This window comes from Peromyscus californicus, unplaced genomic scaffold (assembly GCF_007827085.1).
Source record: "Peromyscus californicus insignis strain IS unplaced genomic scaffold, ASM782708v3 Scaffold_19__1_contigs__length_69161282, whole genome shotgun sequence".
NCBI classification, from domain to species: domain Eukaryota; kingdom Metazoa; phylum Chordata; class Mammalia; order Rodentia; family Cricetidae; genus Peromyscus; species Peromyscus californicus.
The window spans coordinates 7,709,027-7,734,260 of record NW_026294491.1 but is presented as its reverse complement, the minus strand read 5'-3'; the positions used below and the strand labels follow the sequence as shown (position 1 = coordinate 7,734,260).

General features: G+C 46.8%; 1 protein-coding gene across 1 annotated transcript in view; it reads right to left on the bottom strand.

The window, feature by feature from the left end:
* Positions 1 to 4,240, bottom strand: part of Umodl1 (uromodulin like 1) — a 53,061-nt gene extending 48,821 nt beyond the window's left edge. The window contains 1 exon segment of the mRNA XM_052743863.1: positions 3,942 to 4,240. Within this exon segment, the coding sequence (XP_052599823.1) occupies positions 3,942 to 4,200 (259 nt within the window). The 5' untranslated portion in view covers positions 4,201 to 4,240.
* Positions 4,241 to 25,234: the final 20,994 nt, after the last annotated feature.

Genomic DNA, 25,234 nt, shown 5'->3' with positions numbered 1-25,234 from the left:
TGAGACTATCAATTACTGGGCTAAAACCATAAGCTGGAGTGAAGTGTCTGTGAATGAGCAATTATGAAATTCACCTCAAATCAGCATCATGGGGAAAGGTGTCTGCCCACACCTGTGGTGTCCATGTGGTCCTGCAGGCAGTGTCAAGCCACCAAGGGGAGGTCCCTGAATGCACAGCTGGAGACGCCGCTTAGGTGCTCAGCTCTCAAAGACAGGGGCACACTAGAGTAGTGGCCATGGGGTATATCCTACACCAAGCCTTGACACCAGCAGGGACCTCCCCAAGGAGAACCCAGTGTCGGAAGAGAAAGGATAAAAAGACAGAAGCTATGGTGACTGGGAAGGGAGAAGACCTTCCTTGCAGGGTCGATTTTTGTCTTTTCTGCTGATAGACAAGAGCCCTCAGGCCCCACTGATGAAGCACAAACTGCCCAACCAGATAACACGTCTTTTCCTACAGACGTCTCAAAGAATAAAATAAACCGCGCTTACTTAGGGGCAAGACGATCCATAACCTTTTGCTGACACTGTGATACTGGCTCATCCTGGAATCCTTTCCTGCAACGAAGCCACAGAACCTGGTTTCTCCTGAATGGAGGTCTCTAAGAGGGGAGAGAACCCTGCGTGCTTCTGAGAGTGACAGAGGAGCCTCTGTCCCCATGACCACTGATGTCCTCTGTGTCCTGAAATGCCTCCCCTGCTATCCTCACTGGGACCGCTAGCCTCAAGTTTCAGACTCCCCTATAGCAGGCTGTACCGGGTGAACGGGAAAATGTCCTTGATGGGGGACAGGAGGGAAGACTGAGCACTTTTTTTTTTTTTAATTGGATGTTGTAGAAAGAGTTTGCATGCTATTAATAACCTAGCACATCATGATGTTAATGGCTCGTTTGTTCTGAGTTAGCCCCTACCTCGTCCCTAATCGAGATGTTCTTGGAGACATTCAAGGTTGATCCTGGCAGACGCTAACTTGACTCCGTGTTACAAAGAATTGCCTGGTGAGCTGGCCAGATGGCTCAGTGGGTTAAGGCATTTGAGGCACAACACCAGCCTGCATTTGATCCCGAGGACCCACATGGCGGAAGGAGAGAAGGGGCCTCTGTAAGTTGTCCTCTGACCCGCCCTCCCAACACACGTATGTCTTTTTTTTTTTTTTTTTTTTTTCCTGTTGTTGAGGGCTAAACCCTGGGCCTTGCACTTGCTGGGCTCCCATTCTGCTGCCACCGAGCTGTCCCCACCCTCTGAAGTCACTTAAAAAAGAAAACAGTGTCTGAGCCCAAATGTCCACAGAATGAAGGAGGAATGCCAGGGCCAGTAAGGAGGGAGGCACGGACACCTGCATCTCAGGGACCAGGCCGACCACCTGGCCAGGGGACAAGGCTGCTCAGGAGGATTGGCTCGCCTTTCACCCATCCCTACAAAGCTTGCTGGCTAGGGATGAGAGGGAGGCGGCTCTCAGGGCTGTCCCCACTCTCCTCCCTAGACCGCTGGCTCTCTAAATACAGTGCAATGTAAAAGTCCTATTCCCGTCTTCCTGTTTTCGTGGTGACGGGACACAGTCGCCCCAGTTACCATGTGACCGGCTCTCACCGCCCAGGGCCGAGCTCCAATCTGACCCCAGTTGCACTGCCTCCCAGGCCACTGGTGTCTCCCACACTGTGTCCCTGCCAGTGGACCTGGGGAGCCCTGTCCACAGTGACCCAGGGAGACCTCTGTTAGGAGACCATAGTCAGTGCTGATGCCTCCCCTCTTCCACTTTCTTCAGGCTGCTCTCTAGCCCCCATCACCCTATTGGAGTGGGCTGTCTAAGATCTAAGGGACCACACACTGTTAGGGACTACAGGACCACTGTCCTTCATCCCCGGCCACTTCATAACCACCATCCCACTTGCCCTGTCCCTGCCACATCGTCCTCTGCCTCTGCTGTCTCCCAGAGCAAGGGCTTCACCAGAGTGGGCCTCTCTTCCTACCCTGGGGGCCCTAACTAGGATTCTAACTGGGGGTCAACCTGCCCATGATCTCCCCCAATTAAAGGTAGTAATACCCTAAAAGTGGAGCTCAAGTTCCACAACAGATATCCCCCCCAGGAACAGTTTGGTGAGGGGCAGGGGATGAGAGACACAGGGGAACGGTAGGGAGGGACCCCAGCGTCACTTTCTCTATCAATGTAGCGGGTGAGGTGGTGGGTGGCTGCTGTGGCTGGCACAGCGGTGGGGAGGGAGAAGCTGAGGATCAGCCTCCCCTGACTGCCCCTCCCCTGACCTTCAGCTGGGTGACCCTTCATAACCCCGAGACATGCCCACAGCTAGGAGACAGTGTGACTGGCACTGGTCAATGAGGTGGATCGGGCCGGAGCCAGCCTTCCACGGCAAGACTCTGCCAGGGCCTCCACTCTCTGAAACACAGTGTCAGGGGTCTAAGGCCTTTTCAGGTCCACGATGGCACCCAGTGGAAGCCACTACCCAACCTAGGAGCTGGAGTAGCATCAAGAGCTGTGTAGTTGGTGCCCGTGAGCCTGGGGGTGGGAACAGGGAATGTGGGAAGGAGCGGGTGTCATGGCAGGCAGCCTCAGACCAGCACCTAGCAGGATGGCCTCTCAGGGTCCCTGCAGGGAGACAGTGGGAACATGGAACGGCTGCTGGCCCTGACCGGTTCCCACTGGAGATGGGTCATCCTTTAACCCCTTGATCAGCAGGTCTACTACACCCACACCAGCACCTTGCCTGACCTTTGGAATAGGGCAGTGGGAAGTGACAGCCGTTCCATCCTCATGACGTCACACTGGAGGGGTGTTGAAGGGTGAGCACAGTCAGGTGGGTCCAGCAAATTGAGCCAAGATGGCCTTCCACAAGTTTGCACTCTGCAGCATGCATGCAAACCCTGATCCATGGAGGAGTGGAGGGGGGTCCCCCTGGTTGGGAGGGTCCACACATAGCCTTAATCTGTTAGTGACCCAGCCCTGGGCCATAGAAAATAGGTCATGTGAGATTCCCTTTGGAGTACCCAAATTTATACTTCTTGCACACTGGAGCAGCAGCTCTCACATCTCAGGGTGGCCTCAGTTGACACTCCAGGACACTGGACACCCCCCAAAAATATCCTGTCTATTTTGAGTGAGAGACAGGACCTTCTGACTGCACAGAAGCCCATTCCAATCTGATACTGACTCAGAACAAGAAAGCACCACCTCCACACCCACACCCCTTTGCTAGAAGAGGTACTTAGTGCACCCCCTCCAAGTTAGGAGCTTGGCCCTGTACCCCAAGCCATGACTAGCTCTAGCTGTGATGTGAGCAGCCATATGGATCACCTGGGTAACCAACCTGCACATCCCACAAACCTGCACCAGGAGGTGGAGGACAAAGGGGCCTCTGGGCAGTGAGGCAGGAGGCCCAGCCCCTCCATCTCTCTCTAGTGGGGTTCAGATTAGGATTTCAGCTGAGATAGGGGTTTCATAGCAGCCTTGGAAGGAGAGGGCAGTCTCCACTGTTGGAGAGGTTGGGACACTGGGTCTCAAATGCCACTGTGTTAGAGCCACTCAAGTTATAAAAGCTACAGATGCTCATCCTAGGCTCAGATCAGTTCCGCCACCAGTTCTGAGGCTGCTGCATGGTGCCCAGCGTCCAGAAGCCCTCACTGTACAGTCAGGTCTGAGGGCCACTGAGGCTCTCCAGCTGTGGTATCTCTCTAGCACATGTTAAAAGGCTGATGACGCCTCTATTTTACTTGGAATCAGAAACCGGGAGGTGGGGGTAGGGGGATAGGTCTGTGAAAAGTATTCTAGAAGCTCCTGGGGTACAATCAAGACTAAACAGCAATGTTCTAGAAAGATCTAGTATTTCAGGGAGACCTCTCAGGCCTGCACACACAGTCCTAGCAACTCCTCCCTCCAGGGAAAAGCAGCTTGCCACCCCCACCCTGCTCCATCCCCCTGGACTCACACAGAACGCAGTAGAAGCCAAGTTGCTCAAAGCCCTCACAGCAGCTTGTCACATTCCTGGACTCGGGGACCTCCACCGCCAGGTACTGGGTCCGGTACACGGTCTTGGGGCACTTCTTCCATGGGATCCATCCTCCACAATGCACGTAGGCTGTGTGGGAGGTCTGCACCTCCTGCAGCCTCTGGACACGTTGAGTCACCGGGTAGCTGCACAGCTGGTAGCTCAGCAGTGAGAGGCCATTTTCTACAAAGGAGACCATGGAAGATGCATTAGCAAGCCACTCGGGTGGGGTGGGGGGATGGAGGGTGGAGGGGAGTGGAGCACTGGGTTAGACCACTGTGAGGCCGCCCTCAGCAACAGCAAATGGACAGAGCTCTCTACGGTTGGACGGGCCTTAGAACCAGCCCACCAATCCTAGCCACGGCCTTTGCCATTTCAAATCCCCCAAACATCCCTCTGTTTACACAAATGCAAAGCTGTGGACGTCAACCTGCACGCTAAGAACCCTCCTGTTTAAAGCCAGGAGCCACCCGGGCTGGATTCAAGCGTAATATTAGATTCAAGTGACAGCCCAATCAAGAATGTAGAGCTGGAGTCAGACCTGGAGACCGTGTCCCCATTGCCACTCCGCTTTCGGTCTCACTTGCTGCAGACCCCCTGGATATCAGTCTCTGTGAACCTGAGTTTGGCCAATGGCCCACAGACAGGCACGATCACCCAACAAACGTGTACTCTGGGCCAGGGGTGACAACGGCAGCTTTTTTGGAATGTAATGAAGATGAATAACCAAACATTTAAAGCATTAAAGTGTGTGTGTGTGTGTGTGTGTGTGTGTGTGTGTGTGTGTGTGTGTGTACACATGGCAGGTACTTCAGCCTCTCTGTCACCATCATCGTCGCTGTAGAAGAACACAACTGCCCTTGCTAATGGTCCAGCCCAGCTCAGCTCAACTCCTCAGTCCGAGCCTGGCATTGGGGATGAGATGCCATCCTCTTTTATCATGAACAGCGTGGCTTCTCAGATGTGCACCCCCATGACATTTTCCAGCCCCCACCTCTTCATGACGGGCTGCACCCCATAAAACCTCTCTCACTTTATGTCAAGAAACACTAGGGTTCAAGGTGTGTCCTTCCAAAATACACTAGGATCCCAGAGCCCAGGGACTCAGAGAGTGGGCTTGTCATGTGAGCCGTGGTAGGACTCCTGCTTTTTTAAAAAATGAAAGTGGGGTGGGCACTCATTCATGTGTACACACACACACACACACACAACACAGAGAGGAAGGGAGGAGACAGAGAGAGAGAGAGAGAGAGAGAGAGAGAGAGAGAGAGAGAGAGAGGAAAAGTTCAGGATGATTCTTCTACAAGCTAAGCGGTGCCAAAGATTTCTAAACACATCCAAACCACAGACTTGGAATGGACTCAGCCCTCATGGCCCCAGAGGGAGCCGGGTCAACACTTGGCATTAGATACCAATTCTCAGAACTGTGGGAGAAGCCACCTGCTACTTAGGCTTCTCTGCCTCAGAGTCCCGAAACTCTCATGCAGGATCCATAGGCGTCCCTTCTCAGCAGCCCTCAGCTACTAGACCACTTGACAGACCAGCATCTTCAAATGCTCAACTTCAGTGCCCCCAAGCTTTCCCAAATTGCGCGGCCTGCAGACAGAGCCCAGTGTCACAGAATCTCCCCCAACACGAGGATTAGTGTCTGGGGAGGCTTGGAGGCAGAAGGGTAGCAGATGTTTTCACCCGCTAGACCTCTGCAGATCCCCTCTCTAGACCTAACAGCAGCCCACAGATGTGGATGGCATGACCCAGCACTGCTGACCCTGGCGGGTGGGGGCACAGGGACGGGGGAGCGCAGCAGCCTCCTCCCAGGCAGACACAGCACAGAGTCCCACCTTTGCCCCAGAGTAAGCCCCTTCCCGCACCCTGAAGCCACCTCTGAGGGTGGGGGCAGCGATAGCCCAGTCACCCCCATGAGGTCAGCCAGGCCCTTGGAAAGCCTATTTCTCCTCTCCACCAAAAGTGGTCGCAGAATATTCTGGAGAGAAATGGAGACTCTTAGGACATGAGTGTGGTCGGAGGTCAAGATCTCAGAGGTGACACAGATGAGGTGTGGCAGAAGGTAGCAGAGGGGCTGTGCTGAGCAAGACAAAGCCTGGGGTGTCCTGCAAGAGTCTACTGGAGTTGACGGACATTCTTCCAACTAAACTCAGCTGAGATGTCAGCCATGTTAGTGAAGGATACGGTCTCTAGAGAGCCACCTGCCTCCTCCTGATCGTTATGGGGCCAATGATCCCCCTTCGTGCCCCACTCTGTCTTCAGGGAAGTCTGGGAAATGTTTATTTATTTATTTTTGCTTTTTATCTTCTACTGAGGCCACTGTGCCGTCTCCAACCCTGGGGACAGGTAGAGCCATGGTAGAAACCCCCTCAAAGAATCCGCCGTGCAAAAATCCCTTTCCAGAGGTGTCACAGCAGGAGGTGGAGAACCTCATTGCTGTAGACCAGCACATCTCAACCTTCCTCGTGCCGGGACCCTTTAACACAGTTCCTCACGCTGTGGTGACCCCCCCCCCAACCATAAAATTATTTTTGTTACAACTTCATAACTGTAATGTTTGCTGCTGTTATGAATGGTAATGCAAACATCTGTGTTTTCCAATGGTCTTAGGTGAGCCCTGGGGAAGGTCATTTGCTGCCCCTAAGGGGTCATGACCCCCATTTGAAAACCACTGCTCTAGCGTGAGCAAGGTTCCCAGCTCAACTCCCTCGACCCTCATTTACTTCACAAATGCCCACCAGGTCACAATGTCCTCCAATACTCCCCAGAGTATCCCTTGGTGAAGGCAAATGATACTTAATCCCCTTCCTCAGAGGCCTGCTGACCGCACAGGCATGCCAGGGATGACGGAGCAGCCCCCAGGAATATGTTATACTTCTCAGGATCCTAGCCCTGTCATTCATAAAATAATCTCTATGTCCTGTAGTTACAGGGTTAATCAGTAAGGTTAATTAATGCCCTACACACAGTGATGAGCCAGCACAGGCTCCCTGGCCCTCCTGGTGAAGAGTGAGCGAGCAGGCAGCCCCCAGGAAGGCTGTGTTCTGTCCCGTAGCCCTCACATGAACCGTGAGAAGAACACAGCTCCCGTATGAGATCTCCACAAACTTCCCAATGCTCTACTCTTCCTGTGACTAAACTTTGTGGTTCATACACACAGCACGAAACACAATCTCAAGTAAAGTGAAATCCTCCTCTACATAGAAAACAACATGGACCTGGAACAAAAATGGAGAGGCTTTGGAAACAGAATCAGTGTCTAAATTCCCAACCAAGTAGGATAGATTTTAAGAGGAAAAAAAAAAAGACTCACAAGGTTTGCGATCACAATTCCTTGAGGTCTGGGGTTTCAGGAATACAGGGATTGGCTACGTTGGTTTGGTTTTTGTGGTTCTGGGGGATAGAAGCCAGGGCTCACACATGCTGGGTACCCCGAACTGCATCTCAACTCCACAAGGTGCTTTTAACAACTTTGTGAACCGCGTACTTCCTAAAGCTTGGGCCGGCACCCTCGCTACACCCCTCACTCTGTAATTCTGTACCTGACAACATGCCCCACCCTGCCGCCCTCCCCTGATCTGTAAACAAGACCTTCATGCTGGGTGCCTAGGAGCTCATTGTCCACATCCAGAAATGTGGTGCTTCAGACCCAAACCCCATCTCAAAATCTGTGTCTCCACCCCACAGACCCTGAGCATCGGAGGCATACTTCCTCTGGAGAAGCCCTCTTTCTGAAAGCATACCCAGTGCTCTGCAGCAGCCTGTTGCTATTGATACAGACGGTGTGGCAAGTCAGGACAGGATGCCTCTCTCAGAGAAGATGCTTGTGCCCGCCAGGGTCCCAGCAGGCACTGTCCTCTTGAGACCCACTCCTAGAAGCCCCTTCTCCAGAGTTACCCCTAGATCCCTCACCTGTGAAGCCACTGGCCTGGCTCAGGTCCACAGTACAGGCCAAGGCCAGCAGGGCAAGCTTCAGGGTCCTGGACATCATCCTGTGGTGACAGCGGCGGTGCAGACAGGGTCTGGGACCTCTGCTGCAGTGACCCGAGTCCCAATCCCAGGCTCAGATGATCCTGAGCTGCCCCGGCCCAGAGAAAGGGCCCTTGTGTGTCCCCTGTGCTGCTGCTAGTAGCAGCGACTTCAGAGGAGCACTCGCCGGGAGCAGTCCCTTATGCCTGCTCATTAACGCCAGCCACTGCCATGGCTGTTTCCCTGGGGGCACCTGCATGTCAGAGCCTATTCTTGTTCGGAGCAGATGGCATCTTCTCGGAAAGGTGAGAGGCTAACAGCCCCGGCCGCATCGCTGGGCCTCATCTTGTTTGTACGTAGAAAACGCATTTCAGACCCAAATCTGACTCCGCACATCCGACACCAAGTATTCCGTTACCCTGCTGCTCCCAGCTGGCAGAAGAAGACAGGCCCACATCAAAGTGTCACATCAGCTCTCCAGAGGAGCCTTCATACCACTCGACAATAGAGCTCAGAGGCCACGGCCACGTTCGTCAGCTCCACGCAGTCCCTCCCTCACCGGGGACTGGAGATGCTGTGCTTAAAGAGACATTCTTGTGCCCCGCAGGACTCAAAAATGGGCATTTATGAAGTGAATAGCTGGAGGTGAGCGGCCGAGTCAGTGACTAAGGAGCATCCACATGCCATGTCATGCAGTAGGTGAAGTGTTCACCCGAAGACATTTTAGCACCAGTGAGCAAAACTCAGCTGTCAGAGACCAGAACACGACCTCCCACAATTCCCCTGCACAAAGATGCCGCTGTGAGTGTACACGGACACAAACGCATCCAGGAATGGAAGCAGAGAGAACTGTCCTGAGGGTTGGTAGAAATACTGGCAATGGTGTTTGTATTCATTGGTTATCATGTCATGCAGGAAATGGACTTTGAAAGTTTCTAGCTGGTCTGGGGATGTGGCTCAGCTGGTAGAGGGCTCGCCTAGGATGCACAAGTACCTGGATTCAATCCCCAACCCCCAGGACTGAATACAGGTTGGCAGGGCATGTCTGTTACCCCAGGATTTAGAAGGTAGAAGAGAGAGGGTCAGAGGTTCTTGTCATTCTGTGATACAATAGGGAATTCGAGGCTAGCCTGGGCTACATGAAAACCTATCAGAGGGACACACACACACACACACACACAAATACACACATATACACACATATACACATGCACACACACATAACCATACACATGTATACATCTAAATATACAAATGTACATACAAATAAACATGCACATATACATACATAAATATATACTTGTATACTCAAATACATACATGTACACACACACACATAAATATATCCAGGGTCTCTGTGACCACGATGGCCAGCAGAGTGATGATCCACGGAAGGGAAGAAGTTAGTTTCGTTCAACATGACTAAGTAGCCAGTGTTGGTTCAAACTTCAGAAGTCTGACCCTGAGTGGTTTATTTTAGGCATGTTTAAGCACAGCACAATTTGGTGAAACCTTTCCTGGGGACAACTCAATCCTGTGTCCACAATAAAGCTTACAATAAAGAACAAAGTAAGCTAGATAGAGATCGGACACGACCACATTGAAACTCTTTGTAAAGTACATGCACTAACATTCCATAAAGATGGGCTCTATAGATTGGCTGAGAAAAACAAGGTTATGATAAGGGCCTGGGGGAGGATCCTGTATGGTCTTAGCCACACAGAGAGTTCAAAGTTCACCTGGTTATTAATCCTATGTGCTCCCAGACTTCTGGGTGGATAACAGGCTATTCATCCCTTCCTTTAAAGGCACAACCTTGTATGCTGAACATTCCAGGTTCCCGGCCTTGCACTTGCTAGGCAAGCGCTCTACCACTGAGCTAAATCCCCAACCCCTATTGGATAGTTTTTCTTGTATTAGTTATAAGCCTTTTTTAATTTTAGACAAAAAGAGAGGAAATGTGGTGGTATTGTGTTCCCCAAAAAATTGTGTACCTTAATAAACTTATCTGGGGTCAGAGAACAGAAAAGCCACAAGATATTTAGGCTAGAAAATATTAGCACACGCCTTTAATCCTAGCATTCCAGAGACAGAAATCCCTCTGGATCTCTGTTAGTTCAAGGCCGCATTGGAAACAGCTAGGCATGGTGACTCATGCCTTTAATCCCAGAAAGTAGCCTTTAATCCCAGGGAGTGGTGGTAGAAAGCGAAAGGTTTATAAGGTGTGAGGACCAGAAACTAGAAGCATTTGGCCTAGTTAAGTATTTGGCTGGTTAAGCTTCAGGCTTTCGAGCAGCAGTTCAGCTGAGAGCAATTGGGATGAGGACACAGAAGCTTCCAGTCTGAGGAAACAAGACCAGCTGAGAAGTTGGCCAGGTGAGGTTAGCTGTGGCTTGTTCTGTCTCTCTGATCTTCCAGTGTTCACCCCAATACCTGGCTCAGGTTTGATTTTATTAATAAGAACTTTTAAGACTCATGCTACACTTATCTGTGAACACAAGAACCTCCATGCCTCCTACATCTCCTCCATTTTTATTTTTTAAAGGGAAAATTGTGGCTGTAATAGAAGCCAATGTTGAACACATTGCCTCATGGCTAGTCTAACTAATACAGGCAAGCAGAACATAATTGTAAGAATAGCTAACAAAGGACCAAGGAAATGGGAAAGCCATGTTAACCATGACCTCTGACGGTCAAAGGTCACTTAAGAGATTCTGTTTACCTCTCTAAGAAAACCATTAATTTGACCATGGATCATATGAGAAAAATCTGACCCATTAAGGCAACGCAGGCCAGGAAACTGTTGACAACCAAGATTATGGTTGAGCAACAAACCATCTGTAGCTGCTCTGTTTTGTAAACTGTGGTTCTCAAATCACCCATCTCTTGCTTGATTTCTGCTAATACTTTTGCTGTAATATTAGTAGTTTTACTAACCATGCAGGCCATCTTTGAGATCCCTCTTGAAGTTCAGTACCATTCCTGGGACTGGCAATAAAAAGCATAAAAACAATCTTTAGCATACCACAGCAACATCAAGAGTCTTCTATTACAGGTGTGCCTTTCACCCCCTCAGACAAAAGGAATTTGGATTCTGCATTGGGAAGCTAAGAATTGACATGTGATATAATCAGTAAACATAGCTGCAGCATTTGGGGGCCAGTAGTATTGTGTCCTTGCTGTCTCCCCAAGTCACCAGCATCTACTTTCTCTTGGGATGTCTCCTTTTGACGGGTTTAATTATCTATCTTCAGGTGCTTCATTTGTGGTCTCTGGGATGCTGTCCTGGTTGGATTCGTTAGATCAGGAGCAGTCTCAGACTTCTTAATTCATTTTTCCGGAAAGACATAAGTATATCTTCACCCCGGTGTTAGAAGAACATCTGGCCCTTGTTGCCTGAATCCTAAATGGTCTTAAAATAAAAACTCGGAGGCAGATATTGGGGTAAATACTGAAAGATCAGAGGAAACAAGCCACAGCCACTTCTCACCTCGCCAACTCCTCAGCCGATTCTGTCTCCACAAATCCTCAGACTGAATGCCTCCGAGTCCTCAGCCGAAAGGCTCTCTAGTTCCTGTCTCCTCACACCTTATATGCCTTTCTCCACCCAGCCCTATCACTTCCTATCTCAACCTTCCCAGTGCTGGGATTAAAGGCGGGCGTGCTTCCCAAATACTGTTAGCAAAGGCATGAGATCTCAAGTGCTGGGATTAAAGGTGTGTGTCACCATTGCCTGCCTCTGTTTCTTTTAGACTGGATTAATCTCGTGTAGTCTAAGGTGGCCTTGAACTCACAGAGATCCAGATGGATCTCTAGCTTTGTCTCCAAAGTGCTAGGATTAAAGGTGTGTGCCACCATTGCCTGACCTCTGTGGCTAAATCTGTGACTAGCTCTGTCCTCTGATCTTCAGGCAAGCTTTATTAGAGTACAACAAAATATCACCAAAGGCCCTTCCCACCAATTAGTTTATAGATCTTTCCATTTAATGTATACTTTATGCTGTGTCTCCTTTAGGGTAAAATGTTTCGGGGGAGAAGAAGCATTATCTTTTACAGTGAAAAAAAGTAAAGTTAGCATGGCTAAATGTATATACTCCTTATATATATATACATATATATTGTATACCATATGTATACTATTAAATATTATATATATTAATAATAAATAATATATGTGTTATATATACAGTATATATAAAAATAATAAATACTGTATACATTATTAAATATTGTATATATATATTTTTTAAGTTGTCATTTAAGTATTTTACAGTGTCATTCTACAATAGTTTGATCCTGTGTGTTTTAAGGGGTTCCAGTAATATCATTAATATTCCATAAATTGCAAAATTCCTTGAAGTGTTTACTACTATAAGCAGGACCATTTTTGGTTTTTTGTTATAGTGAGAATCCTAGAAAGGAGAAGGTGTATAATAAATGATTAATGTATGTGAGCAGAAGCAACAATCATATTAGAAAACGTATTAACCATTACATGAACATATTTTAAACGTCCAAATTCTGAGGTGTGAGTTAAAAATCTAATGCCGAATGGTAACTTGCGAGGATTAATTCTGCCAGTAGAGGGCAGTGGTGTAAAGACGAACAAGAAGGTAAAGCGTTCATCTGATTTTTTTTTTTTTTTTTTTTTTTTTTTTTTTTTTAAGCAGCCTGAAAAGGAAGTATTAAGGGCAAGGCACATAGGCTTGAGCATTAGCAGATGTTAAGGGACCTGGCAAATTAGAATCAGCAGGAATATGAGTTTTGAAGAAAGGACGCCATTGTTGTATCTGAAGGGAGAGAAAAATCGTGTAAAAATCGTGTAAAAATCGTGTAATAAGTAGTGGGCTTAGGTTTAAGTCTTGCAGTTTCTAAAAGAGAAACAGTTTGATCACAATATGCAGAGTCAGTTAAAATATTCAATGGTTGAGAAACATCCAATAAAAGCCGATTGATTACAGCGAGTTCAGACTGCTGAGCTGTACAACCAAGAACGGATATGATCTTCTTTGTGGAGGATGTGGAATTTGTATATAAGATGTAAGCTCCTTGCCCTTTTGAAGATCCACCTGTAAAAGAATTAAAAGCAATCTCTATCCAGAATTATTAGGTGTAATTTTGGTAATACCCATTGGGTATCTTTAAAAAACCTTGAAAGGGGATCTGTAGGGTAATGATTATCCATACACCCAGAGTGACATGCTAATGCTACCTGCCAAGTATTATCCGTGTGGAACACACAACTAATCTGCATTTAATTTAATGGCACACTGATCTCTGTCAGATCTTTACCAGTAAGTTAAGAAGTGTCCTTCCCATCCTTATCAACTCTATAATTTCTTGTACATAGGAGTTACAGATCGTTGCTGAGAATTAGGACATTAATTAATTTCTATAATGCCAATTCCTTGCTGGTATACAATTCCAGTTGGTGATGAGGAGGGAGGAAGGATAAATAATTGATAAGGGAGTAAGGGATTAATTCTATGAGCCACGGCTTTAGTAGCGGCAGGTGCTATGATTCTTATAGTTGAACCAAGAATCTCCAGAAAGCAGCTTAAAGGGCGGAGTCGAGTCCTTAATAGTGACAGATGTTTAAGACATTCCCAAGTGACATGGCCCCCAAATTTTTGTAAGTAATTGAAGGTACATTGTTTGGGAGGTTTTAAGTGGAGAGGATGATGGTGAATTTGAAATTTGGTGATAATTAACTCAGTCCCATGTGTGCAATAAAGCACACATACATCTCCTCGAGGTACAAAGTAAGCTAAATAAAGATTGGACGTGACGGCATCGAAACTCTTTGTGAAGCGCATGGGACATGTTCCATGAAGATGGGCTCTATAGAGTGACTAAGGAAAGCTTGCCATAAGGGTTTTGGGAGGGTCCACCCAGTGAGGTCTCCCCCACACAGACAGTGCAATGGTCACCAGGATATTAATCCCATCTGCTCCCAGCCTGGATGGATAACAGGTTATGCATCCCTTCCTTTGAAGGAGCGACCCTGTGTGTTTAACATGCCATGTTCCCTTAGTGCTTCTCCATGAGCACAAAGACCTCCATGCCTCGTACAAATATACACATGCACACACATAAATATACTCATTTATGTACATACATAAACACACATGAATATATACATACACATACATATATACATAAACACACATGTACAATATAAACATACACATGCACGCACATAAATATACACATGTACATATAAACATTACACACATGTACACATACACAAACACACACAACCATACACTTGCACACATATATAAATATAACATATACATACACATGTATTTACACATAAGACATTATTACTCCATAAACCTGTGACATGGCAGGGACCCTCATTTCTCCTCAGCCCTCTGGAGATGTCCTGCGCCCACAGTCCGAGCACCCCCTTCCTGGCCTCATCCTCCCGCCTCAACCCTTCCAGAACCTCAACCCTTCACATCTGTTTACCTGGAGCCAACCAGCCTTCTGCTGTCCTTCCCGCCCTATCTAGTCACCTGAAGCCGCTGCACATTGCTTTAGTGACACCCCCGTCAATGACCTTGTCTGCTCACTCTCTTACTGGTGCCCACTGGGCAAACCTCATATGTGCATGGAGCCATCTTTCTGCTTCCACGGAACCCTGTTGGAGAAAGTCACATGACCTTTAAAGTAAGTACTCAGTGTCTCACTAGTCTATGTATTCTGGTGTCCATCCTACTTCCTGAAAGAATGTTTCTGTCTGAATTCTGCTCCTACCTCGTGCCATACTGTTATCGCCCATTTCTAGAGGACACTTATGTCTGACTGTTCCCAGTCCTGTGAATCTCCTGGGTCTGTCCCCACCCTCCCCTTCTGTGCCTGGGACAGTGGGGATGTCTCTCCCTACCTCTGTTCAGACCTGGACTCTCACATCCCCCACCCTGTTTCCCTGGGAGCTCCTTCATGATTGTATCTCTGCTCTCTTGCATGATCATCTCACTCTCTTTGTTGGTTTTGTTTTGGAGCCAGAATCTCATTGTATAGCCCAGGCTGGCCCGGAACTAGTCCAGGTGTGCTTTAAATTGATGATTATTCTGCCATAGTCTCCCAAGGACTGGGATTCCAGATGTGTACCATCACATATATATCTAGCCCAGTCTTACTTTTTAGCTGATCTTCTCATCAGCCATTGGCATTTAGGCATGCTTAAGTCTTCCAGTTACCATAGGGAAGGAAGGGATGGAGAGGGCGAGGGAAGAGAGAAAAACTCTTCCTTGTCACTTCATAAACTCCAGCTAGCCAGTCCTTCCTTTTCATAGGCCACATGCCTACTGCCTGCATTTCCTTGTGCCCCCCCGCCGCCCCGGCTCCCCCACTCCTTTATCGCCTTCTATCTAAGGAGAGGAAAAATTCATGGAGATGCAACTTATATATAAAGCACACTGATCTCAAATGCTCAGTTCAGTTTTACACATTCACACATTTATACACCCTAAGCAGCCACTACCCTGATCAAGTTAGGCAGTATTTTCAGGAACATGACATACCCAATAGTCCATAACTTTGGATTGCCACTTGGTAATGCTCCTGGCAGATAATGCTGTATCAGTGATTTTTTTTTTGTTTTAAGGTTTATTTTATTTTTAGTTGTGCATGTCTGTGTGTGGGTATGTGCCAGTGTGAGTGCAGGTGCCTGTGCAGTCTAGAAGAATGTGTGGGATCCCCTGGGGCAGATGTGGGTGCTCGGAACTGAACTCGGGTCATTGACAAGAGCAATGTCTACTCTTAACTGCTGAGCCATCCCTCTGGGCCTCTCTCTCCACAGCAGTGTTTCTGAGAGCAGCTTCACTTCTTTTAATCCGCACGGTGAGCAGCTGTGTCGTCGTTCATGGAGTTAATTAATTTACTCTTTTGCTCGTACACATGGCGCACTGGTGAATAGTTTTGTACAGGGGTCATTTGTGTTTCTGTCTTGTGTATTTGCATATACTCTCTCTTTTTCTTTTGTCCTGGGAACTGAACCTAGGGCCTCATGCAGGCTGGATGCGTAGACAGGGAGCCATCACTGGGCTACAGTCTTGGCCCTCAGCTCAGAGTCTTAAAAGTGGCCAAAGACTAAGTGTATTTGTCAACTGGGTGCTAATACCATCTGATTTCTCCTGAGTGAGGCTGTGCCATTTTGTATTTCCACTGTCACTATTGAGAGTAACTTGTTCCTCATGGACTTGCTAAGAACATAGGCTGATATGCTTAATTATATATATATATATATATGTATATATATATATATGCCTTTCTTTATATTTTTGAAGCCCCACAGGAATGTAATTGACACGCCATAATATACCGTCACAACTTAATGAATTTTGCCAAAGGCATATAATCCTGAAATTATTATTTACAGTCAAATAAATATATCCATCTAGCCCCAGAGTACTCCATGCTTCTTTGTCGTCTATCCTTCCCTCCACACCCCATCCTCAAGCATGGGCATTCTCAGAACTTTTACTTCTTCTACACCCTTGTTCCAAGGTTTCAGGGACACTTCCTATCATCCTAGAGTAAACTAAAAGGAAAGGAAAAGAGAATTGTGAAAGTGAGGGAAAGGGGAAGGGTAGCCTTGGTGTGACAATTAGGAGATTTCCTAGCCATTAACCTGCTACAAGCTAGGCTGGTGGCCTCAGCGTAGAGAACAAGGCTGAAATCAGCACGAAGATGAATTCTTAAAAGTTCTAACTGGAGGGCAGGAGATATGGCTCAGCAATTGAAAGTATAAGCTGCTCTTCCAGAGGACCTGGGTTCAGTTCCCAGCACCTGCCTCAGGTGGCTCCCAACTATCTGTAACTCCAGCTCCAAGAGATCCAACGTTTGTTTCTGGCCTCTGTCATGGACAGTCACATGCATACACCCTACCACACAGACACACGGCTATCTATATAGTTAAAAATAAAATAAATCTTTAAACAACAGCAATAAGGTTTTGACTAGACATTCAGAAACTTCAGCAGAAATCTGATGGCTGAAAACCAATGAATAACCAACACAAAGGGATAACTAGTAAAGAAAGGGGAAGGGATGGTAACAGCTGCAAACCATGCTTATACTGTCACTGCAAATATTTAAAATGGTGTAGACAAAATTATGAGCTGACTTTCTCAGAAGGGAGGCAGGATAGGAGGACAGTGCATGGGGTAGAGGCGAAGGGGGCTAGGTTTTTTATTTACTTTTTGTCCTGATCGCGGGTTTGAACCTAGAACCCGCTGTGTGCTAGGCAAGCACTTCAAACACTTAACCAGTTACAGTGTACCACCAGCCCTCTTTTACCTTTTTGTGAAAAGACTTTCCAAGCTGCCAAGGCTGGCCTTGAATTTCACTCTCAAGCCCAAGCGAGCCTTGACCACACTGTGATCCACATGCCTCGGCCTCTGGAGTGGCTGAGATTACAGATTCTTATCTTCCATAGGGCAAGCTGAAGGATCCCATAGCCAGAAGATCAAGGAGGAGCTGGGGAAGCAGGTGCTCTCTTGATTCCTATGTAGCCAAGATGTGTTGACTTGAACAACAGACCTCACGCCATCTTTCTGAACTGCCCATGAGCGAGCTTGGCTATGGCACTGCTGGGCCCAGCTTCGTAACTGTGGGTCATAACCCCGTATGAGTCACACAAATGCGGCAACAGTGAGCATTTCTGAGTGCAGTCAGTGCTATGAACTTGCCTCTTTGAACTGTCCCATCAGTTTGGGTGTGTTGTATTTTCATTTTCATTCAATTCTAGGAAGTTTTTCATTTCTTAATTTCTGTCTTGCTCCATTTTTCATTCCAAAGCCCGTTGTTCAGTTTCCTTGAGTTTGGAAGCTCTCTTGTCTCTGTTGTTGATATCCACTTTTAACCCATGGTGGTCAGATAGGATGCAGGGTTATAGCAGGCTTTCTTGTCCTGCCAGCCCCCCAAATCATGACGCAGAGACTTATTAGTTAGGAATGTTCAGCCTTATCTTATGCATGTCCCACTAGCTCTTATAACTTAATTTAGCCTGTTTCTCTTCCTCTATGTTTTGCCTTGGGGCTTTTTACCTTTCATTCTGTATGTCATACTCTGTCTGCCTGGCTGACTGGCCCTGGGGGTCTTCCTCTCTTTCTCCCTGTTCTCTCTTCTCTTGAGCCTAGATTCCTCCTACTTATTCTCTCTGCCTGTCAGCCCCACCTATCCCTCTACTGCCTAGCTATTGGCCATTCAGCTCTTTATTAGACCAATCAGGTACCTTAAGCAAGCAAAGCAACCAACACATCTTTATATCATTAAACAAATGCAGCATAAACAAATGTAACACATTTTTCATCATTAAAGTAATATTCTGCAACACAAGGTGTTATTTCAATTTTCTTCTATCTGTTGAGACTTGCTTTATGTCCAAGTATGTGGTCAATTTTAGAGAAAGTTCCATGAGGTGCGGAGAAGAAGGTATATTCTTTTGCAGTTGAGTGAAATGTTCTGTAAATATCTGTTTTATGACATCAGTTAACTCCATCATTTCTCTGTTTAGTTTTTGTCTGGATGACCTGTCTATTGGTGAGAGTGGAGTATTGAAGCCACCCACTACTGCCATATGAGGATCAATGTGTGACTTAAGCTGCAATAGTGTTGCTTTTATAAACTTGGGTGCCCTTGTGTCTAGTGTATGTTAAGAATTGCAATATCTGGGACTGGAGAGGTGGCTCAGCGGTTAAGAGCACTGACTGTTCTTCCAGAGGTCCTGAGTTCAATCCCAGCAACCACATGGTGGCTCACAACCATCTGTAATGAGTTCTGGCGCCCTCTTCTGGCCTGCAGGTATATATGCAGACAGAATACTATATATATAATAAATAAGTAAATCTTTAAAAAAATAGATTAAAAAAAAGAATTGCAATATCCTCTTTGTGGATTTTTCCTTTGATGAGTATGTAGTATCCTTCTCTATCCATTTGAATTAGATTTGAAGTCTCTATGTCAGATATTAAAATTGCCATGCCAGCTTGTTTCTTAGGTTCATTTTCTTGGAATACTTTTTTCCTTCTTTGTAGCCTGAGATGATATCTATCCTTGATGTTAAGGTGTGTTTCTTGGATGCAGCAGAAGAATACATTCTGTTTTCACATCCATTCTGCAAGTCTGTGTCTTTTTATTGGAGAATTGAGACCACTGAGGTTGAGAATTACCAATGTGTATTGATTCCTATTATTTTGTCGTAATATGCATGTTGCCCCCTTTTGATTTACTGGCCTGATATTATATATATAAAATGTCTTCTTGGGTGTGGTTGAAACATTGAGGTTGAAGCTTTCCTTCTAGCACCTTTTGTAGGGCTGGATTTGTAGACAGATACTGCCTGAATTTGGTTTTATCATGTAATGCTTTTCTTTCTCCATCTACTGCAAGTTTTGCTGAGTATAGTAATCTGGGCTGGCATCTGTGTTCTCTTCAGAGTTCAGGCCCTTCTGGCTTTTAGAGTCTCCATTGAAAAGTCAGCTGCTCTTCTAATAGGTCTGCCTTTCTATGTTATTTGGTCTTTTTCCCATTTAATATTTGTTCTTTGTTCTGTACGTTTAGTGTTTTGATCATTATTGCTGTGGGGAACAGTCTATTTGGTGTTCTGTATTCTACTTGTACCTTGATGGGCACCTCCTTCTTTGGATGAGGGACATTTTCTTCTATGATTTTGTAGAACATATTTTCTGTGCCTTTGACCTGGGTTTCTTCTCCTTCCTCTCTTCCTATTATTCATAGATTTGGTCTTTTCATTGTGTTCCAAATTTCCTGGATGTTTTGTGTCTGGATTTTTTTATTTTTAGTTTTAATATTTTCTTTGACGTAGGTATCTATTTCTTCTACCGTGTCGGCAATGCCTGAGATTCTCTCTTCTGCCTCTTGTATTATGTTGCTAAGGCTTGCCTCTGAGGCTCCTGTTCATAAAGTCTATTTTGAAATCCTTGTCTTGTGCTTCAGCTACCTTGCATTTCTCAGGGCCTGCTGTGGTAGGGTTGCTGGGCTCTAGTGGAGACATATTGTCCTGGCTATTACTGATTCTGCTTTTACACTGGCATCTAGGCATCTGAGTTTGGGATGATTGCAATTCTAGGCACTGATATCTGGTCTTGTCTTTGTTGGGTGGGTGTTCCATTCATTGATGTCCATTGCCCTCTCTGGTTCTTTGGAGAGTGTGGTGGCTGTGGGTTGCCTGGTAGGGAATGCTCCTGAGATCTTGCCAGGTGTGGCCACTGTGGTTTCCAGGTAGAATGTATTTCTAGGTATTGGGAACTGACACTTAAGAATGGAGATGGGCTAAAAGGAGGGAACTGAGGGGGTCACAGGAGGGAGGAGAGCAGGGTGTGCACCAGGATCTGCATAGTTTCCTGGGAATGGGGGCATAGAGGAAGAGGAGGCCACAGCAGGTAGTCTGTTTCAGAGCTGGGAATGAGACTGGGGGATTGGAGTTGAAGAAGAGGGGAGTGAAGATAGCTTACCTTCTCCCCTGGCCAGTGTGGCCAGTGAATTCCCAGAAAACCCCTTGGACTGTTTTCCTGTCTCAAAAGAATTGCCATGCCATCAGGAGTCTAAGAAACTTCAGTATCTCCTTTACTCTGTGGGTTTTATTTGTTTTGTTGAGACCAGGTCTCACTTTAGTCCACACTGGATAATCCTCTTCCTTTAGCCTCCCATGTGCCTGATTGCAGATGCCAGCCATCATCCCTGGTTTTCTGTTTTGATTTGGTGTCTTTTTTTTCTGTAGATTTATTTTACTTTATTAATGTTTTGACTGCATGTCTGTATACACACCACATGCATACCTGTTGGATCTCCTGGAACTCAAGTTATGGATGGTTATGAGCCACCATGCCAGTGCTGTAATTCAAACTCCAGCCTGCTCTTAACTGCTGAGTCAGTCCACCAGTCCATTCTTTCCTTTGTCTATCTTATGTATTTTGTCCTATGTACATTGTGGAGGCCCACAAAGGTTTCCTAGTGAGATCTGAGCTTGCTTTACCCAGCAGAGCTGCATTAGAGGATTGCTTGACCACGTGCATGATTACCAAGTGTTTGGAAGGGTCTGCACTTGGATGTGTGCTATGCTTTGATCTAGCAAGGGGAAGTCTTTTGCCCTGCCCCTTGGCATTCCTTTAAAAAGCCCTTTAGAAGAGACAAAAGGGGCCAGTGGATAAGAATCCAGGCCCTCCTGAGCTGTCCTGTGTTTATATCTGTCTCTCCCCCCTCTATCCTTCTATCTAAATATTTCTCACTTCTCCCTCTTTACCTTGGGGTAAAAGTGGGAGTGAGTCTTCCATAGTACATCTGTCTTTGTTAGGGTTTCTATTGCTCTGAAGAGATACCATGACCACAGCAACTCTTATAAAAAAAAACATTTAATTGGGGCTGGCTTACAGTTTCAGAGGTTTAGTCCATTATCGTCATGGTGGGAAGCATGGCAGCATGCAGGTAGATATGGTGCTGGAGAAGGAGCTGAGAATTCTATATCTTGGTCAGCAGGCAGCAGGAAGAGACCGTGCACCACTAGTCCTGGTTTGAGCTTCTGAGATTTCAAAACCCACTTCGTAGTGATGCACTTCCTACAACAAAGTCACACCTACTCCAACAAGCCCATACTTCCTAATAGTGCCACTCCCTATGGACTTATGGGGATCATTTTTATTCGAACTGCCAAACATCCAATATATCTTTGAAGTCCTCTCAATTTTACTTTCAAAATAGTGTTTTTTAAAATAGTTGTTTTTTGTTTTACCTTCAGACAAGGAAGTTCTAGGCTGGCCTGCAATATATAGTGAGGTCCTTAAAACAAAAGTTGAAGTATTTTTGTGGTTTCTAACCAGGTGTCTTATTTACTGTTCAAATTTACAATTAACCCTATCTGTTTCCTGCTAATCATCCCATCAGCAGAACAGTATACTCTAGATACATCATAGCACTCAAGAAAGCTCTCAAAATCACACTGCTTACCCACATTTCTTTATTTAAGAAAATACTTTCCAAAGCAATGTGCCTGTTACCATTCTTTTAGATTTTTATCACAATTTATTTATCATGTGCGTATGTGTAAGTGTGTGTGTGTGGGGGGGACATGCATGCCACCTCATGCATGTGGAGGTCAGAAGACAACTTTGGGAGTCAGTTCTCTCCACCATGTGGGACCCAGGATCAAACTCGGGTCATCTGGCTTGGAGGCAAGTGCTTTTACCTGCTGAACCATCTCACTGGTCCTGATTCTTGATGTGATTTCCCCCAAAGCCAGAGAGAGCTCAGGCTGCAGACAATAGCATGGGGGCATGGCCATGATGGGAGAGGTTTCTCACCTGGACCCCTTTTCTCAAGGAAACTCACTTGAGCTACAGAAAAAGATTGAGGGGGGGCACCTCCCCACATTAGAGTTGATGCTAATTTGCTTTCTGTTGAATATTTAACATGCCATTTGCATAGCTGTCTTAGAAAAATCAATCCCCGTGTTTTATTATTTGAGGATTAAAAAAAAAAGTTTGCCTCCTAGGAGCCAAAAGGAGAGTCAGCCCTGTAGATTAGAATCAATTCAGCAGATGGAAAATAAAGCTTTGAAACATATTCTGCCTTCCCTGAGCACGTCGCAGGCATTAGTGATAATGGGAGCCCTGTCTGTGCATGGAGGGGCTGCATCTGCCAGATTCCCAACCAGCCCCACCCCGGGTTGTGCAGCCCTGTGACCTTCACGGAGGAGGGCTGAATCTGGCTCCAGCATCTCCTCCCCTTGGGCTGGAATGCCTAGGACAAACACAGGCACACATAGTGTTCTTTCCCTTGAATTGCTGAAACACAGCCAGCTCAGGCATGAATGAAAACTGACTCTATTTGTCCTTTGGAGCACTGTACCACCTAGTGGTCCAGTTTGTTAGAGCTCTCCATAATTTAGGGGGCACTAGAGAGGCAAAGATAAAGTTCAGGTCATCATTTGGTTTCATTCAGTCGCCTTGTGTGCCCATTAGCACATTTCAAAACAAGAGATTCGTGAATCTGAAAACATAAGACAAGCCATGAAGAATGGCATGGCTGCTCTCTCAAACACTGTCAGTCCTGTAGCACCCCTGTGCTCAGATGTGTTCCATCTCTTTGTTTATGCAGATTTCATCTTTTATTATTTGTGTATATGTGGATGTGTGTTTGTGGGAGTTGGTTGTATGCCACATGGGTGCGGGTTCCAGTGGAGGCCAAAAGAGGGTGTCAGATACCCTGGAGCTGAAGTTACAGGGGACTGTGAGCTTTCTGGTGTGGGTGCTGGGGACCGAACTCTGGTCCTTTCCGAGAGCAGTTCGCATTCTTAACCACTGAACCATCTCTCCACCCCCTTGTCCCTTAATTTTAAGACAAGAATGAGACACCAAAGCAATTCCTGTTGCCAGGGGTGACACCTTTGCCGTGTGATGGGTCCACCTTTGCTGTTCCATTTCTTCAACATAAATTCCGGGTCACATGAGGACTTGCACTTGGCACATCTTGAATGACCATTTATGCCCCCACCTGGCCTGCCAGAGGACCAGCTGCACCGGCGAGCTAGTGCTGTGGCCCCAGCAAACCTTCCTGCAAGCCTCCCTCCTCCCTTCTGAAGATCAACGTCAGGAGGTATTGTCAGGATCTTTCCTGCCCCCAGAGTGTCCCCGAACTCCATTAATGTTGTCTTGAGCGCTGGGCTGACTGCAATCACGCCTGCCTTCCAGAAAGTCGTTTGAAAGAGAAGGCAATGTAAGTGGTTTGTAACGTTCAGTGATTTAGCTGTTCGGAGACTGGAGTGGTCTAGAAGAGTCTTTGAGATTTCAGCGCCTACCATGTTCCCGGGAGCTGTCCAGAGTGCTGAAGCCAGCAGCCATCGACAACAAGGACAATGTGAGCCCACCGGCTGTGTAACTCTTACAAAGCCACCACTTATGTACCCTATAGGCCAGCAGGAGCAGCCCCAGGACAGGGGCAGGGGCAGCCAGAGAGTTCTCAGCAACGCTAGGCTTAGACTTATGTCGTGAGGCATGTAAACAGCTAGTGGAATTTCAGAGTACATAGCATCAGATAATTCCCAGACCTAGGGGAGCTATATTTAGCTTAGGCAAGTTTGGAAAGAGCTCAGAGGGAGTGTCGTGCCATTCAAACAAACATTAATAGTACGGGGACTTGGAAAAAGGCAAACCTTTCTTCAGTTCAGGAATCTGGGAGGAAAACCTGCATTAAAATCTTGGGATGTGAGGTGTGGAGAACCCGGGAATCCAGAGTTCCAGAGGGGAAGGAACTCCACATAAAAGCTCCTAGCGAGTTACCTAGGCTTGTTCCTCATCTCTCCCCTGGAAAATTTATTCCAGGCAGATTAAATCTGTCTTTGCCTTTCACTTGTGTGTAATTAATGATTCTCTAAAGGTCCCAGTTTATCCCATGCTTATCTTTCCACTGTTCCCAGAGGAGAAACAAGAAAGGTGCCCAATGAGAAGCCTGCCCTCTTTCTCAGGGAGCAGAGGACCCTGGGCCTACTTCCCCCACTGGACCCCTTTGTCTTGGGGTTCAGCTGGGTGGCATGGCTCCTTTCTCTAGCCTGAGTTTCCACTTCCCTATTAACATAGACACAACACTCGGGTGAAGCTGAAGGAGAAGAAATTTTCTGCTTGGTGTGTTTTATGGCCCATTATTATCTCCCATACATGTCCCATGCCTCTCCGAGGGGCACAGGAGAATGCGTCTAGTGAAAGCATTGGGGAGGGTCCCCCACTTTCCACAGCATGAAGGAGAGATCAGCCTCATGAGAGAATCCATCTGAAGCCACCTCCACCCCCACCTCAAAGGAGGTCTGGACTACTAGCATTCTTTCCAGCTCTGGAGCCTTCCTTGGCCTCTGTAAACTCATTGTCTACTTTCCCAGGAAGGCTGTCCTTGGATTTGGGTCTCTGCAGAGCTGTCCCTTGATGGTTTTCTCATGGTGGCTGAGGGCAGGAGTGATAGATGTCTCCCATCCTGCCCTGTGGCTGGGGGTGGGAGTGATAGATTGTCCCCCATCCTGCCCTGTGGCTGGGGGTAGGAGTGATAGATTGTCCCCCATCCTGCCCTATCTCTACTCATCATGTGTGGGAGGAGTCTGGGGGGATCAAATCAATCACTTCCCCCACTCCCCTCAAATGTAACAACAGCCACGATTTAGTTTTTCCATGGGGTGGGAGACATCAGAATTATATGTTTGTATAGATATAACAGCCACTGCAATAAAGGAAAAAGGATAAAGTG